The 16394-nt window shown below is 45.6% G+C and overlaps 1 protein-coding gene across 2 annotated transcripts in view; it reads right to left on the reverse strand.

Annotated features, from left to right (window-relative positions):
* Window positions 1–15440, reverse strand: part of ENTPD3 (ectonucleoside triphosphate diphosphohydrolase 3) — a 40828-nt gene extending 25388 nt beyond the window's left edge. Inside the window, exons 1-3 of one of the 2 annotated variants that reach the window (XM_032784118.2) lie at window positions 15351–15440; window positions 14010–14060; window positions 9860–9987 (exon numbers count right to left, since the gene is read on the reverse strand). In XM_032784118.2, the coding sequence (XP_032640009.1) occupies window positions 9860–9987; window positions 14010–14049 (168 nt within the window). In that variant the 5' untranslated portion in view covers window positions 14050–14060; window positions 15351–15440. Of the gene's footprint in view, window positions 1–9859; window positions 9988–14009; window positions 14061–15303 lie in introns of both variants that reach the window. The other variant, XM_032784119.2, reaches the window with a different exon arrangement.
* Window positions 15441–16394: the final 954 nt, after the last annotated feature.

Raw genomic sequence — 16394 nt, forward strand, 5'->3', positions numbered from 1 at the left:
AAAGAGAGAGATAAGGATTGTTACAAAGGAACATTATCCCAGCAGCGCTCCGTCCAGCATGGATTTTAGAACTGGCTTTTTAATGGCTCTAGCATAGGTTCTAAAGGACTGACTCTAGGTAATAACTGATATTTTAGATATAAAGAAAGTTTTGTGCTGTCACGCCCATGTTTCCCATACCAGTAACTTTTTGAATTTCAGAATCCTCAGGACAATAAAGAATTATAGTATCTGAGAATCAACTGTTATGTAATGGTGGTAGTTAACATTTCATGCAGAAATCTCATTCTGATAGTATAGTGACAATTAACTGGGTACGAAGTGAGAGCTACTCTTAAAATTACGAGTATAAGAGTGTCATTAATATAAGAATTCAAAACTTAGAATGAGTGCAAAAATATTGAGCATGTAGTTTCCCGTCACTGAATGCTTCTGAAGTGAGATGCTTGGCGTGAGGGATCTAGGTTTAAGGAGACTTCTCTATCGTTTGCATGTACCATGTGGGGCTTGTAAGCATGCTGTCCTGCAATCGGGGGGCTTACAGGGACTGCTCTACTGTATGCACCCCCAGAAGCGCAGATTGTCCAAAGGGGGGCGTGAGAAGAACAGTGTTGGTTCTGGTGCCACGGTCCACACTGTGTTGTAGCAGTTGGACCCTGCGTAATGAGGAGTAAGACTGTATTTTCCTGAAGGCTGACGGTGGCAGATGTCTCTCCTTGGGATGTGGCCTCTCCCAGCACCTGCTGTGCAATGGGGGTGACAGAACTAAAAGAAGTTTCTCTTCGATAAGTCACTGGCAGACAGAACACGGGCACAGGACAACATACAATATTCGGATAATTCCAAAGCGGAATCTGCCCTTCTCAAATTCCATTTCAATTTGCATAGCTGGCAATATTCCCTAAATCTTGTTTCTTGAGACCCTTTTGACCTCTAAGTATCCTTCAACCCTCCGCCTTTCTTCCGTCTATCATGTTGCACGCAGAAAGATTTTGTAGAAACGCTCCTGCAACATCCAGAATTGCCAGTTGACGTGCTAAAACACTGCTGTAGCCAAGCCTCTTTCCCTGTGCAGCCTCTTGCAGCCAAAAATCCTGTTTGTTTTACTTGGTGAGAGTCGCCATTTTAAGTCCACACAGGACCTGGCTGTCAATACTTCTGACATTTGAATATTAAATAGTAAATAATTGCTAAGATTTTTCCTTTGAGGAGAGCCTCAAACTTGCATGATCTAACATGCACGACGGCGCTGCACCTACTGCTTATGTAAAGGCTGTTTTCAAGGAAAAAAAAATTTTCCCTCCCCTCCTCTTTCTTTTTCAAGGGGAAACATTAGCGCAAAGTTTGAACAGCGAAGACAGGACGAATTAAGAACTCTGGAGACAAGTGTTTGTTATTTGTTATGAGCGCAACAGGAGTAATTTCTCAGCAAAGAGGATATTGGTTGGGGTCAGTGTGAGAAGCTTGGGCAGGTGGGAAGCTTTGCAGTGTTGCTGTATTGACTTGTACCATGTTTTCTGTGGTTTAGAGAACTTTCGTGTTGCCACAGGGCCTTTCCACAGGGTTTGAAATTGTTACCTCATGGTGATTGATCTTTTTTTTTTCCAACCCTCACTCCGTGGAGTTTCCCTTTTTGCTTTCTTTCATTAGTAGTTGGGGGTGGAATTCCTTTCAACCCAGCCTGCAGAAGAAAGTGAGGAATCTGGCTATCAAACTCCATGGATGTCCTGGGATCAGTTGGGCACAATGACATCCACGCAAAAGCTTCTGTCTCTATACAGCTCAGGGCTGTGGCCTGCCTGCCTCTGGGAGCCACTCTTTAAGCGAGTTCCCCACCACAGGTGGGCCCTAGGAGAAGTTAATCTCCTAGCTTTCCTCCCCTGAATCTCTTTTAGTGCAGGGGAGAACAATGCAGCTCTCTTTCCCCCCAGCCGCCCTGTTTGCAGCCTGCCCACTCCCTTCCAGCCTGAGCCCTCTCCATTCTCTTTCATCCCATATGATCCCTGGTTCTGCAAGAAGCTTCTACAGGAGAAAGGGATGAGTTGCTCCTTATGGCACTGAAATGGGTGAGGGCGTGAGGTGAGGTCCGCCCAGTTGAGGGGCCGCTCTGCATGAGTCAGAGTAAAGGGGTTAGTAGAAGTTAAAATGAAAACCAGAACAATCCTCTCTCCTTGAACTCCTTAGTGAACATTGTCAATGAGCCCTTGAAGAGCTTGCTCCATGGTACACAAAACAGTACACTAACTTTAGGGTGTAGTTGTACATACGTGCTTAGGTTTTGGTTTGTAAGCTCTTCAGGGCAGAGACCTTGTCTTTTTACCAGTTGTAAAGCATCCAAGCATAACACTTTGGGCACTACACAATGATAAACTTTCTGTATTTACATACACATGAACATACCCTATGTTTCCTGACATTTCATCAGACCTATTTAGAAAAATGTCTGTTATACACGTGCTAACTCGTCTCTGGATTGTTTTTAGACAAGTGCGAACATGTGAATGACCTGACCTACTGCATCGTGATACTTTTCTGTTACAGGGGTGGATTAATGGTGGCAAAATACATCTTCCAGCAGGTCTGGAGCAGAGGTAAGACTCTCCTAATGGCAAATCCTGCAGCTGCATACTCTAGCAAAACTCCCATTTGTGATTTACTGGGCATTTTGCCCGAGTATGGGCTGAAGGGTGTGGGCCCTTTGATTTAAGTGATGATCCTGGCACTCCATTACATGCAATTTTCCCACTTTCACTTTAGGTTTCAAGGTGCTCTCCAAAACTTCACCATATCACTTTGGATTTCTGCTCTAAGCTAGTTGTGTTTATTGCGTTACCACCTTGTTCAGATCACCAAAGATGTCCTTCTCCAGGACTGAGGTAGTTTTAAAGGGTTACAGGACAGAACAATATGACTAAAAATGTTCTATCAAAATCAATAATACTGTGCGTTGCTACTGCTTTCACCGATAATCTCAAAGTACTTTAAAGGCAAATGTAGTATCAAGTTCACAATGTCCCTGTAAGCTCAGCATCTGGTCTCTGTTTTAGAGATGGGGGAACTGAAGCGAGAAGAATGTGAATTGCTCAAGTCATAGCAACAAGGCAGAGGAAAGGTGGTGGCATAAGAATTCTTCATTTGCTAATCTTATGCTCTAGACATCGATTCTGCTAATCTAAATTGGCAAAGTAAGAAGAAGTTCTCTTTGTCAGTTCAACATTGATGTTTTATAGTAATAAATTATAAAATGCTTTTGATTCAAGAAATGTTTGCATTTGATCCCATTCTCCCTAGGGCTGAATTCTGCCTCAGCTTATGATCCCTGTGGTGCACATGTGTTGTCTAAAGCATGAATTTTTGACCCTAAGTGTGTAATTAAATACCCATCACACTGGTTAGAACTGTTAGCTCTATTATCTATTCCTTCTGTTAATACCTACTGAAAGAGTAGGGAAATCGAAAAGGTGAACTGCAAATGCTTTGGAATAAGTTGAAAGTCCTGTCTGGTTCCAGAATCATTAAAGATGTATGATGCTGACTTCAGAATGCTAGATTCATACATCTTCAAAACAAATGGAACATCCTCTCTGAGAGAAGTTCTCAATTCAGGTCCCTGAGTTCTGTTTTCATCTACTAAAGCTACTATTCGGTTTAAGGAAACAGCCCCTGTGGCTTTGAGTCCTGCAGCTGCTCCCTTTGATAGTGGGTACAGGTGGTAGTTTCAGGCAGATGTTGCAATCCCACATCTTCCTGTCCCGCTGCTACTCTCTGCCCACCTCGAATTCAGCCTTATGACCCTCATAAGTTGTTTTTGAAATGATGGGATTTGCTTCCTGAGTTTAAAAACAGTCTAGAAAAATCGGCTGTGGTGTGTTTCTGTGACAACTGCTATGGCTTGGATTTCCGCTGAGGGCTTTACAGGGTAAGGGTTCAAGAGGGTTTTCCAGCCATTAGTCTGCACATCAGTATTAGGGTGCCAGGCAATCTGGTTTTCACTGGAACGTCCAGTCAAGAAAGGGATGCTGGCACTCTGGTCCCATCATTAAAAGTCTGGTCGGTGGCGCAGGCAGGGCTAAGCAGGGCTCCCTGCCTGCCCCGGCCTGCACAGCTCTGGAAGCGCCCGGTATGTCCTGCAGCCGCCTAGTGCAGGGGTGGCAGGGAGGTCATGCACTGCCCTGCCCGATGCCAGCTCCACAGCAACCCATTGGCCACATGTTCATTTTCTGGCAATCCGAAGTTGGCCACCAGCTGTTGTGGGCTTTGTTTGGTTTGGAGGAGGCTCGCTGTCCTTGGGCAAGAGCCTTGCAGAACGCGCGCTCTTTGGTAGAGAAGGGGGACCGTGACTGTCACAGAAGCGCTGCAGTAACTTATGTTGATGTGCCAGAGGTTGGAAGCCACCAGCGTCCTAAAGTTTGGACTTAGTTATAAATTAAGTATGGAAACAGTTGGAGGAAAACAATGTTTTCTCCTAAGAAGTGTTTCCTTTTCTTTTCAAACCTGCTTCTCATTAAACTAAAACTAGCCACCATAATGTGATCTCTGAAGCCTGTGTGTGACGATAATATGTACTCCCATGCCATTGACAGCACTCCAGCCATCGCCTCATGATTTTACAATACCTACAGGCAAGTTTCTTACCACAACCTGTGTCCATTGTGTTTTTTTTGCCCAATGATTGTTCAATGCCTGTCAGCAAACGATCTGAGGCTGTCAGTTTTCGCGAATACAGTAGTTCATGAGGAAGAACTAGTCTATGCACACAGGCTCAGGCATGAAAGGGCTTGTGACTCCGCCAACATTGTGAAATGAAGTAACGATCAGGGAAGGACAATGTCTTGCAGCTAAATGATTGGAAAAAGTTTCAGTGTTGTAACAACCCCTAGCTTTGACACCTAGCAAGCTCTGGTGCTTGTGAAAGGTTTCTATGTACTATACAGAGCACTTTGGTCAAAGGCTACTTTTCGCTATTGTTCTGTCTCTGGTATCATAATATTTTCTTTTCTCTGGCACATGTTTTCTTTGTGTTCTAAAATGTCTTTTGAAAGTCAATATATACAGAGTATTTTTTTTTAATATATGGGCACAACTGATTAGTTCCAGAGATCCTTGTCTATAATTGCTCTGATTTACTAATCATACTGTTTAAACTGTAAGCTCTAATGTGGTGCATTTAAACCTGTTCACCCTTGCTGTACCAGTTAGCTGCATTGGTAAATAACCAAATTAGGTGTATACACTACGGGATTATCCAATTTTACATAAACCAGTTTTGTAAAACAGATTGTAAAGTCAAGTGCACGTGGCACATAAGCCAATAATTCGGTAGTGTGCGTCCATGGTCCAAGGCTACGTTCGATTTCTGAGTGTTGCCTGGCGGTAGATCCGGCTATCCATAGTTCCGCAGTCTCCCCCGCCTGGAAGCTGGTTGAGATCTCAGTGCTTGATGGGGAAAATCATTGTCGCGTGGTTCTGGTAATGTCGTCAGTATTATTATTCTTCTGGGAAAGCAACGGGAGACAATCATTTAAGCAGCCTTTTCCCCTCCCTGGATTGCCCTGCAGAACGCCATAGCACGGCAACCACTGGAACCCTTCAGCTTTTTTTACTGTCACTGTTGTGTACTGATGCCGCTGCAGAAGGCGACTACTGCAGCGGCCTAAACCCAGCCTCAGCATTCATTTGCCTCTTGCATGACAGCAGAGATGGTTATAGTGTTCTGTGCCGTTGCTGTGCCATTGTAATTGGCAACGAGATGACGGTTTCTGTTGTTCTTGTACTCATCTGGTGCTGTCATCGGTACCGCCTGGCTGAGGTCAGCCGGGGGCCGCAAAGACACAAAATGGGAATGATCCCCCGGGTCATTCCTCCTTTTATGGTATCTAAAATAGAGTCCGTCCTGCCTAGAATTATGGGGAAGTGTACTAGAGACCAGTGAAAATCTAGCAGAACCAGAGCGTCACAGCTGCTCCATGTAAGATCTGCAGAAATGATGAGCTGCATAGGCATTCTAGGGGGCGTCCCTCGCAGCAACCCGCACCCGTTGCTTCCCTCCTCCAACTTGTGTTCCCACATTGTTGTGATGAAGTAATAAAGAATGCAGAATAGAAAGCACTGACTTGTTACTGAGATAAAATGGGGGGGAGGCACGCATCCAGCTGCTATGATAGTCCACGGGCAGGACATAATGCGGTGGCGGCGGGAGAGGAGCCGCATCCCCCCTAGCTATGATAGTCCAGGCAGTACAGATATCTTTTCTTTACACATGAAGGAGAGGCTGATGGAGCTAGCCCCAGTTGCTATGGATGAGGACGGTTTACCAGGTGTTTCTGACCATCTACTGGAATGACCGGAAATCATTCCTATTTTTACCCGGCCTTCCAGCCAGCTCACTGAGGCAGCCAGGAGCACTCAACCGGGCTGATTCTGAACGAGATAGGCAGTCATATTGTATCCCACTACACCGGGAGGGAGAGGGAGCGCATCTGTCCTCACTGCTATAGGCTCGCGTCTACCAGCAGCATTCAGTAGACATAGGAATGACATATAAAAAATGTCCAAGAACAATTTTTTTCCCTTTTCTTTCCCGGTTGGGGGAGGGGGTACATTGATGAGCTATACCCTGAGCCACCCCGGACAATGTGTTGACCCTATCAGCACTGGGAGCTCAGCCAAGAATGCAAATACTTTTCGGAGCCTGCTGAGGACTGTGGATAGCGGAGTTCTCAGTAGCCCTCCATCCCTCATGAGCATCCCTATGATTCTTTGGCTATAATCAGCACTGTGCTGTGACTCTCTATCATGGGCATTTTCAAATGCTTTGCATTTCGTCTTCTGTAACGGAGTCTCCCATACAGGATCAGATCCAGTATCTCTAATGGTCCATGCTGGAGCTCTTTTTGGATTTTGGGACTGCATGGCACTCGTGCTGATCAGAGCTCCACAACAGAAATGCAATTCAAAATTCGCGGGCTTTTCTGTTTACCTGGGCCAGTGCATTGAAGTTCCGATTGCTGTCCAGAGTGGTCACAATGGTGCACTGTGGGATACTGCCCAGAGGCCAATACCATCCATTGCCTTCACTGCTGCAGCATCGTGTCTACCACCAGTATTCAGTAGACATAGGGTGACATTGAAAAGAGTCAAGAAACTATTTCTTTCCCTTTTCTTTCACATGGTGGGGGGGTAGTAAATTGATGAGCTATACCCAGAACCACCCGCGACAATGATTTTTGCCCCATCAAGCACTGAGATCTCAACCCAGAATTCCAAGGGGCGGGGGAGACTGCGGGAACTATGGGATAGCTACGGAATAGCTACCCACAGTGCAACACTCCAGAAATCGACACTAGCCTTGGACCATGGACGCACACTACCGAATTAATGTGCTTAGTGTGGCCACGTGCACTTGACTTTATACAATCTGTTTTACAAAACTGGTTTATGTAAAATTGGAATAATCCCGTAGTGTAGACGTACCTTAATTTGGTTATTTACCAATGCAAGCTAAACTGGTAACAGCAAGGGTTGAACAGGTTTAAATGCATCCACATTAGAGGCTTTACAGTTTAACAGTATGGATTAGTTAAATCAGAGCAACTATAGACAAGGATCTCTGGAACTAATCAGTTTGTGCCCATATATTAAAAAAAAAATACTCTGTTTATATTATATTGCCACTTTCAAAAGACATTTAGAACACAAAGAAAAACATGTGCCAGAAGAAAAAGAAAATATTATGATACCAGAGACAGAACAATAGGAAAAGTTAGCCTTTGACCAAAGTGCTTCTTATAAGTACATAGAAACCTTTTCACAAGCACCAGAGCTTGCTAGGTGTCAAAGCTAGGGTTGTTTACAACACTGAACTTATTTCCAAGTCATTTAGCTGCAAGACATTTGTCCTTCCCTTGATCGTTACTCTCATTTCACAATGTTGGGCTGAGTCACAAGCCCTTTCAGTGCCTGAGCCTGTGTGCATAGACTAGTTCTTCCTTCATGAACTACTGGGACGGAAAACTGAAGCCTCAGATCTTTCTGACAGGCATGAAACAATTCATTGGGCAAAAAAACACAATGGGACACAGGTTGTGTAAGACAACTTGCCTGTAGGTATTGTAAAATCATGATGCCGATGGCTGAGTGCTGTCAATGCAGTGGGGAGGTACTATTATGCGATCACACAGGCTTCAGAGGATCACATTATGGTGCTAGTTTTAGTTTAATGGAGAGCAGTTTGAAAGAAAAGAAACACTTCTTAGGAGAAAACATTTTTCCTCCAACTGTTTCCATACTTAATTATAACTAAGTCCAAACTTTAGGACGCTGTGGCTTCCAACCTCTGGCACATCAACATAAGTACTGCAGGCTTCTGTGACAGTTCACGGTCCCCCTTCTCTACCAAAGAGCCCAATTCTGCAAGGCTCTTGCCCAAGAGACACAGCCTCCTCCAAACCAAACAAAGCCCACAACATCTAGGGTTGCCAACTTTCGGATTGCAGAAAACTGAACATGTGGCCAATGGGTGCTGTGGAGCTGGCACTCGGGGCAGGGGCAGTGCATGGAGCCTCCCTGGCCACCCCTGCACCTAGGGGCTGCAGGGACATACCGGGCGCTTCCAGGAGCTGTGCAGAGCCGGGCAGGCAGGGAGCCTGACTTAGCCCTGCTGCGCCACCGACCAGACTTTTAATGATGCTGACCAGAGCTGCCAGCATCCCTTTTTGACTGGACGTTCCAGTTGAAAACCAGATGCCTGGCAACCCTAATACTGATGTGCAGACTAATGGCTGGGAACCCCTGAACCCCTACCCTTTAAGGCCCTCAGGGAAATCCAAGCCCATAGCAGTTGTCACAGAAACACACACAGCCGGTTTTCTGAGACTGTTAAAACTCAGGAAGCAAATCCATCATTTCAAAAACAACTTATGAGGGTCATAGCTGAATTCGGAGGTGGTGCAAAGAGAGTAGAGCTGGACAGGGAATATGTGGATTGCAACATCTGCCTGAACTACCACCCTGTACCCACTATCAAAGGGAGCAGCTGGCGAGGACTCTAAAGCACCACAGGGGCTGTTTTCCTTAAACCCAATAGTAGCTTTAGTAGATGAAACAGAACTCAGGGGACCTGAATTGAGAACTTCTCAGAGAGGGGATTTTCCATTTTGTTTTAAAGATGTATGAATCTAGCATTCTGAAGTCAGCACATACATTCTTTTAATGATCTGGAACCAGAAAACAGACTTTCAACTTATTTCCCAAAGCATTTCAGTTCACCTTTTCAGATTTTCCCTACTCTTTCATGTAGGTATTAACAGAAGGAAGGATAATAGAGCTAACAAGTTCTAACCAGTGTGATGGGTATTTAATTACACACTTAGGGTCAAAATTCTGCCTTTAGAAACACATGTGCACCTCACAGGGATCATAGCTGAGGGCAGAATTCAGCCCCTAGGAATGTGATTCAAATGCAGATCATTTCTTGAATCAAAGCCATTTTATAATTATTACTATAAAACATCAATGTGAACTGACAAAGAGAACTTCTTCTTACTTGCAATTTAGACTTAGCAGAAGCATTGTCTAGAGCATAAGATTAGGCATAATAAGAATTCTTATGCCACCACCTTTGCCTCTGCCTTGTTGTATGACCTTGAGCAATTCACATTCTCTCAGCTTCAGTTCCCCCATCTCTAAAACAGAGACCATAATGCTTAGCTTACAGGGACATTGTGAGACTTTAACTAACATTTGCCTGTAAAGTACTTTGAGATTATCAGGTGAAATGCACTGTAGAAACGCACAGTATTATTGTTTGATAGAACATTTTAGTCTATTGTTCTGTTTCCTTATACCCTTTAAAACTTACCTTCAGTCCTGGAGAAAGGACATCTTTGTGGTTGATCTGAACAAGTGTAACAGCAATAACAACAACTATGCTTAGAAGCAGAAATACCAAAGTGATAATGGTTGAAGTTTTGGAGAGCACCTTGAAACCTAAAGTGAAAAGGGAAAATGCATGTAATGGAGTGCAGGGATCATCACTAAATCAAAGGGCCACACCCTTCAGCCCATACTCGGGCAAAACTCCCAGTAAAATCACAATGGGAGTTTTGCCTAGAGTATGAGCTGCAGGATTTGCCATTAGGAGAGTCTCTACTCTGCTCAGGACCTGGCTGGAAGATGTATTTTGCCACCATTAATCCACCCCTGTAACAGAAAGTATCACTGCAGTAGGTCAGTATCACATGTCGCACTGTCTAAAACAATCCAGAGACGAGTTAAGCACTGTATAACAGACATTTTCTAACTAGGTGCTGATGTGTCAGTGAAACATAGGGTATGTTCATGTGCATGTAAATACAGAAAGTATTATCATTGTGTAGTGCCCAAAGTTATGCTGGATGCTTTACAAACTGGTAAAAAGACAAGGTCTCTGCCCTGAAGAGCTTACAAACCAAACCTAAGCACGTATGTACAAACTAACCCTAAAGTTAAGTGTAGCTGTTTTGTGCATTGAAGGCAATGCTCTTTCAAGGCTCATTGGAAATGTTCACTAAGGAGTTCAAGGAGGAGGATTGTTCTGGGTTTTCATTTTAACTTCTACTAACCCTTTAACTCTGCATGCAGAGGCGGCCCTCACTGGGCAGACCTCACCTCATCGCCCTCACCCATTTCAGTGCCATAAGGCAGCAACCTCATCCTTCTCCTGTAGAAGGCTCTTGCAGAACCAGGGATCCATATGGGATGAAAGAGAATGGAGAGGGCAGGCTGGAAGGGAGTGGGCAGGCTGCAAACAGGGCTGGGGTGGAAGAGAGCTGCATTGTTCTCCCTGCACTAAAGAGATCAGGGAGGAAAGCTAGGAGATTAACTTCTCCTAGGAGCCCACTCTGTGGTGGGGAACTCGCTTAAAGAGGTGGCTCCCAGAGGCAGGCAGCCACAGGAGACCCTGAGCTGGTATAGAGACAGAAGGCTTTTGCGTGGATGGTCATGTGCCCAACTGATCCCAGGACATCCATGGAGTTTGATAGCCAGATCCTCACTTTCTTCTGCAGGGTGGGTGAAAGGAATTCCCACCCCCAACTACTAATGAAAGAAAGCAAAGGAAACTCCACGGAGTGAGGTGGAAAAAAAAAGTATCACCATGTAGGGGTACAATTCAACCCTGTGAAAGGGCCCTGGACACGAAAGTTCTCTAACCACAGAACAGGTACAAGTCAGACACAGCAACACTGCAAGCTTCCCACGCTGCCCAAGCTTCTCACACTGACCCCAACCAATATCCCTCTTTTCTGAGAACATATACTCCTGTTGCGCTCATTACAAAATAAACAAACACTTGTCTCCCAGAGTTTTAATTCTCTGTCTTCGGTGTTCAAACTTGTGCGCTAATTTTTCCCCTTGATTTTTTTTTCCTTGAAAACACCTTTACATAAGCAGTAGGTGCAGCCCGTCGTGCATGTTAGATCATGCAAGTTTGAAGGGGCTCTCCTCAAAGGAAAAATCTTAGCAATTATTTACTATTATATTGCAAATGTCAGAAGTATTGTACAGCCAGGTCCTGCTTGTGGACTTAAATGGGACTGCTCACCCAAGTAAAACAAACAGGATTTTGGCTGCAAGGGCTGCACAGGGAAAGAGGCTTGGCTACAGCAGTGTTGTTAGCACGTCAGACTGGCAATTCTGGATGTGCAGGAGCTCTAAAAATCTTCTGGTGCAACATGATAGACGGAGAAAGGGCGGAGGGTTGAAGGATACTTAGAGGTCAAAAGGGTCTAAGGAAGACAAGAATTTAGGGGAATATTGCAGCTATGGCAAATTGAAATGGAATTTGAGAAGGGCAGATTCCGCTTTTGAATTTCCAATATTTGTATGTTGTCCTGTGCCCGTGTTCTGTCTGCCAGTGACTTATCAAGAGAAACTTCTTTAGGATTCTGTCACCCCATGTAGGCACAGCCAGGTGCTGGGAGAGGCACCATCCCAAGGAGAGCACATCTGCCACGTCAGGCCTTCAGGAAATACAGTCTACTCCTGCTATTACGCAGGGTCCACTGCTACAACACAGTGTGGACCGTGGCCAGAACCACAGCACTGTCTTCTCACGCCCCCTTTGGGACAATCTGCGCTCTGGGGGTGCATACAGAGAGCAGTCCCTGTAAGCCCCCCGATTGCAGGGACAGCATGCTTACAAGCCCCACATGGTACATGCAAACGATAGAGAAGTCTCCTTAAACCTGATCCCTCACGCCAAGCACTCACTCAGAAGCATGTCAGTGACGGGAAACTAACATGCTCAATATTTTGTGCACTCATCTAAGTTTTGAAGTTTCTTTATAATGACACTCTTATGACCTCTATATTTTAAGAGTTAGCCTCTCACTTCGATACCCCAGTTAATTTTCACTAGTACTAATCATAATGAGATTTCTGCATGAAAATCGTTAAGCTACCACCAATTACAATAACAGTGGATTTCCAGATGGTACTATATATTGCTTTATTGTCCTGAGGGATTCTGAAATTCAAGAAAGTACTGGTATGGGAAACATGGGCGTGACAGGACAAAACTTTATTTTTATATCTAAAATATCAGTTATTACCTAGAGGTCAGTTCCTTTAGAACCTATGCTTAAGAGCCATTAAAAAAGCCAGTTCTAACAATCCATCTGGGACGGAGCGCTGCTGGGATAAGATGTTTGCCTTTGTAACAAATCCTTCTCCTTGTTTTTTTTGCAGATTTGAAAGCGTTCCATGATCACAAAATAGCATACAATTGAAAGTTGGGTGAGAGCTAGATTTCTATTTACTCCTCAATAAATATCTTTTCTACATGGATCAAAGGATTGACTTGTAGAAGTGGAAGAGACCAAGTCATTATCAAAGAATAAATGCTCAAGACAAATTAGTCAATATTTGTACAGACTTTGAAGGTATTAACCCATTAAAAAGTGCAAACCAATATTTAATTATAATTCTTATTACTTCAGAGCACCTACTATGACTGTTGAAATATTGTTGTTCTGCTATAGACTTGTCAGGAGGGAGCAATGCACTCTAATGCCTATCTATTTCAGGGAATCACAAATTTCTATGGGCCAAATCCTGGTCCTACTGAAGTAAATAGTAAAAATTTCATTGACTTTACTGATACCAAGATTTGACCCTATCTGAAAGGACTTCACTTTTCAGAAATCTCTTCAATGGGAAAAGTATTATGCGAATGAACATCATTTGCGACATTACTCTTTTAATATAGTGTCACTCCCAGATAAGACAATTTCATTAGAGCATAATTTATAAATCTAGGCCCATTTGTTAGAAGTACACCTTACATTTCATGCCCCGGTGCAGTTAGCTAAACATTTTAATTACATGGTAGCTGGACTGTGCAAGATTCTAGAAGACTTCATGTCAGTGGAACAGATGCACAAGGCCATATTCTGCTCACTGTTACACCCAGGAATCCCCCCTCATATTACACACACACACACACACACACACACACACAACCCGCAAGAGAACAAAATTCATCCCAATTACTGAAGTTGCAAGAAGGATTAACTTGGCCTGTTGACTTCCACAACACAGCACAAATGTACGTGAGAGCAGAATTTGGCTCACTGTAGCTAACTTGGTGGATTTTAGGCAAAGAGCCAACAACATAATTTAAAAAGATGTTGATGAAATATTAAAGTGCCATTGCTCTTCATTACTAAAAACAACAACATTCTGGTGCAAGTGATAAAGTAAATACTGGCAACTTTCAGTCCCTACTAAATTAAATATAATGGACCACACAGGAACACATTTGAAAGAAAGAACATTTTCTCATTTCCTATAGCTTACTGTAGAGTAAGAGATAAAAAGAATCACTTTCTGCAAAGGAAAGTTGGCTCAGTGACTAAACCTCTTCATGGTACTGAAGTATGAAGGTTAAATATACATCTATATAAATGTAAACATATATTATAGATTGAGATTCATTTCTCAGCTATTGCCAATCTATTTTAGGTACTGACCTGTTTGCTGACAGGGCTGGCAGGAAAGTACTGTAAACATCTTTTTCCAAACTGCATAATGGGAGAAATATACATATTTTTATCATTTAAAAAAATAAGAACATGTGATCTCAAGATTAAAGTTTAGCCCCAAGATGCAGGGATGGGCCGACCAATAACATTAGGATACAGAATTTTAGAATGCCTTAGCTTTTGTTTGCAGAACCTTGTATAGGTCTGTATTCCATTTAGGGTAGGACAGCAGGTAAAAAGAAAAGAGTTTCCCAGGCGGGAAAAATCCACAGGCCATATATTTGTGGCTGAATCTCTAGACCTTCTCCAGGTTCACTCATCTCTAAATACAGCATTACTGGCTAGAACCTTATTAGGAAAGGTTCAAGTGTACAAGTCATGTAAAACAAACAGTTAGTGCGCAAGTGTCATTCTACAGAAAATGAGGAAGCTAAAAAAAAATTAAAAACCCTAGCACATAAGCATCTCTTTCTCCCCAAACATACAGGCTTTTGATCTGTCAGCTTATCACCAGCTGTGGTCACTGAACACAATAAGCAGCTCTGATAACATGCACCTATGTTTGTAATGACACTCACAGCATCACTAGCCAAGATCATAAATGGAGCTTTTCTTTAATAGCCTACCTACCAGAACCTTTCCGAGGTGGTTTCCCACTCCTTGGCCCACCCCTTGCTCTGCCCTAACCGGTGTTCTCCCATGCCTATGCACACTGCACCTTATAAACACACCCTGTCTAATGTTCCAAAAATTCTGTTCCTTCCAACTACAATGTGGGAGCCAACATACACTGCCTGCAACACACACACACCCCCGTCCCCTGGAGCGCTCTCTCTCTCACACACACATACACACACATCCCTGTCCCCTGGAGTGCACTCGCTCCCTCTCTCTCTCTCTCTCACACACACACACACACACCTGTCCCCTGGAGCGCTCTCTCTCTCTCTCTCTCACACACACACACACCCCTGTCCCCCTCTCTCTCGCTCTCACACACATACACACACACCCCTGTCCCCTGGAGCGCTCTCGCTCTCTCTCTCTCACACACACACGCACCTGTCCCCTGGAGCGCTCTCTCTCTCCCTCACACACACACACACACACCCCTGTCCCCTGGAGCACGCTCGCTCGCTCGCTCTCTCTCTCACACACACACACCTGTCCCCTGGAGCGCTCTTTCTCTCTCTCTCTCTCTCTCTCTCACACACACACACACCTGTCCCCTGGCGCGCACTCTCTCGCTCTCTCTCTCTCTCTCTCACACACACACACGCACCTGTCCCGTGAGAACACGGCCACCCCACATCTCCCACCGCCCCTTACCGTTCCCTGCAGCTGCTGGGTGGCAGCGTGGCCGGGCAGGCAGGCTCCCGGGGCACAGCTCAGGCTCCCTGGTGGCTTTGCCGGCAGGGGCTGGAACCTGGGAAACACCTCGCCCCGCTCGGGGCCCGGGCGGGCCAAGACTGGGAACCGGGCAAGGGGAGCGCACTGCCCGCGCGCGGCGCAGAAGAACCCAGTGGGGAGGCGGCAGGCGGCGCTATAAAGCCAGGGGCGCCGGCTGGCCCCTCCCCTGCGGGGCTGCCACAGCCGGGAGCCTCGGGGTGGCTCGCACTGGGCCCTCCCTTGAGCAAGACAGAGCAGGGAGGGGGACCACCGATCAGCCGCGGATCGGCTCACCTGAGCCCTGCCCCTTGCAGGCGGCGCAGCCAGCACCACGCCTCGGGCCTGGCGGGTGGTCCCCGGGGGCTGGCTGCTTTCCCGCCGCGCTCTCTCCCTTTTGTGTTGCTCACACACTGCAGCGGGGTTAACTGAGGCTTCGTGCAGAGACGCGGCACCCTCCCGGCAGGGGAACCCTCTCCCGCCCTCTGCGGGCTCCCACCCACTCCGCCGCCTTGTAATTTCGGGACTGCGACCGCGGTGGGGCTGTGCCCTACACACCCAGGCTGAGCCAAGAGCTGGCTCCGAATTCCGCCAGTGCCCAGTTCCCTAGGAACAAGGAACCCGCTTCAGCCTCATGAGCAGCCAGCTGTCATCCCCAAACCTCCTCCCCTGGCCCGCCCCCTCCAAAGCCCAGCCACAGGGTGAATGAGCGGGTGCCTCCCACACCCCTGGATGTTATTACTAGTTACTAAAACTGGTTTGATGCTGGTCCTGTTGTGCCAGTTCAGCAACACCAAGAGCACTCCATGCCCATCAGTGGCTCTTCGAGTCCTGTATCCAGCCTGCAGCCCTGGCTCAAATAGGATGTGTCTGAGGAAGGCAAAAGAAGAAAACAACACCTACTGCACCTAGCCACTTGTACAATGGTAGGGAGGGGAGAGTATTACTCCTTTCCCAGGGCTCCAGAGATCAGCTGATGCCGAGAAG

The sequence above is a fragment of the Chelonoidis abingdonii genome, chromosome 2, assembly GCF_003597395.2.
Source record: "Chelonoidis abingdonii isolate Lonesome George chromosome 2, CheloAbing_2.0, whole genome shotgun sequence".
Taxonomy (NCBI): Eukaryota; Metazoa; Chordata; order Testudines; family Testudinidae; genus Chelonoidis; species Chelonoidis abingdonii.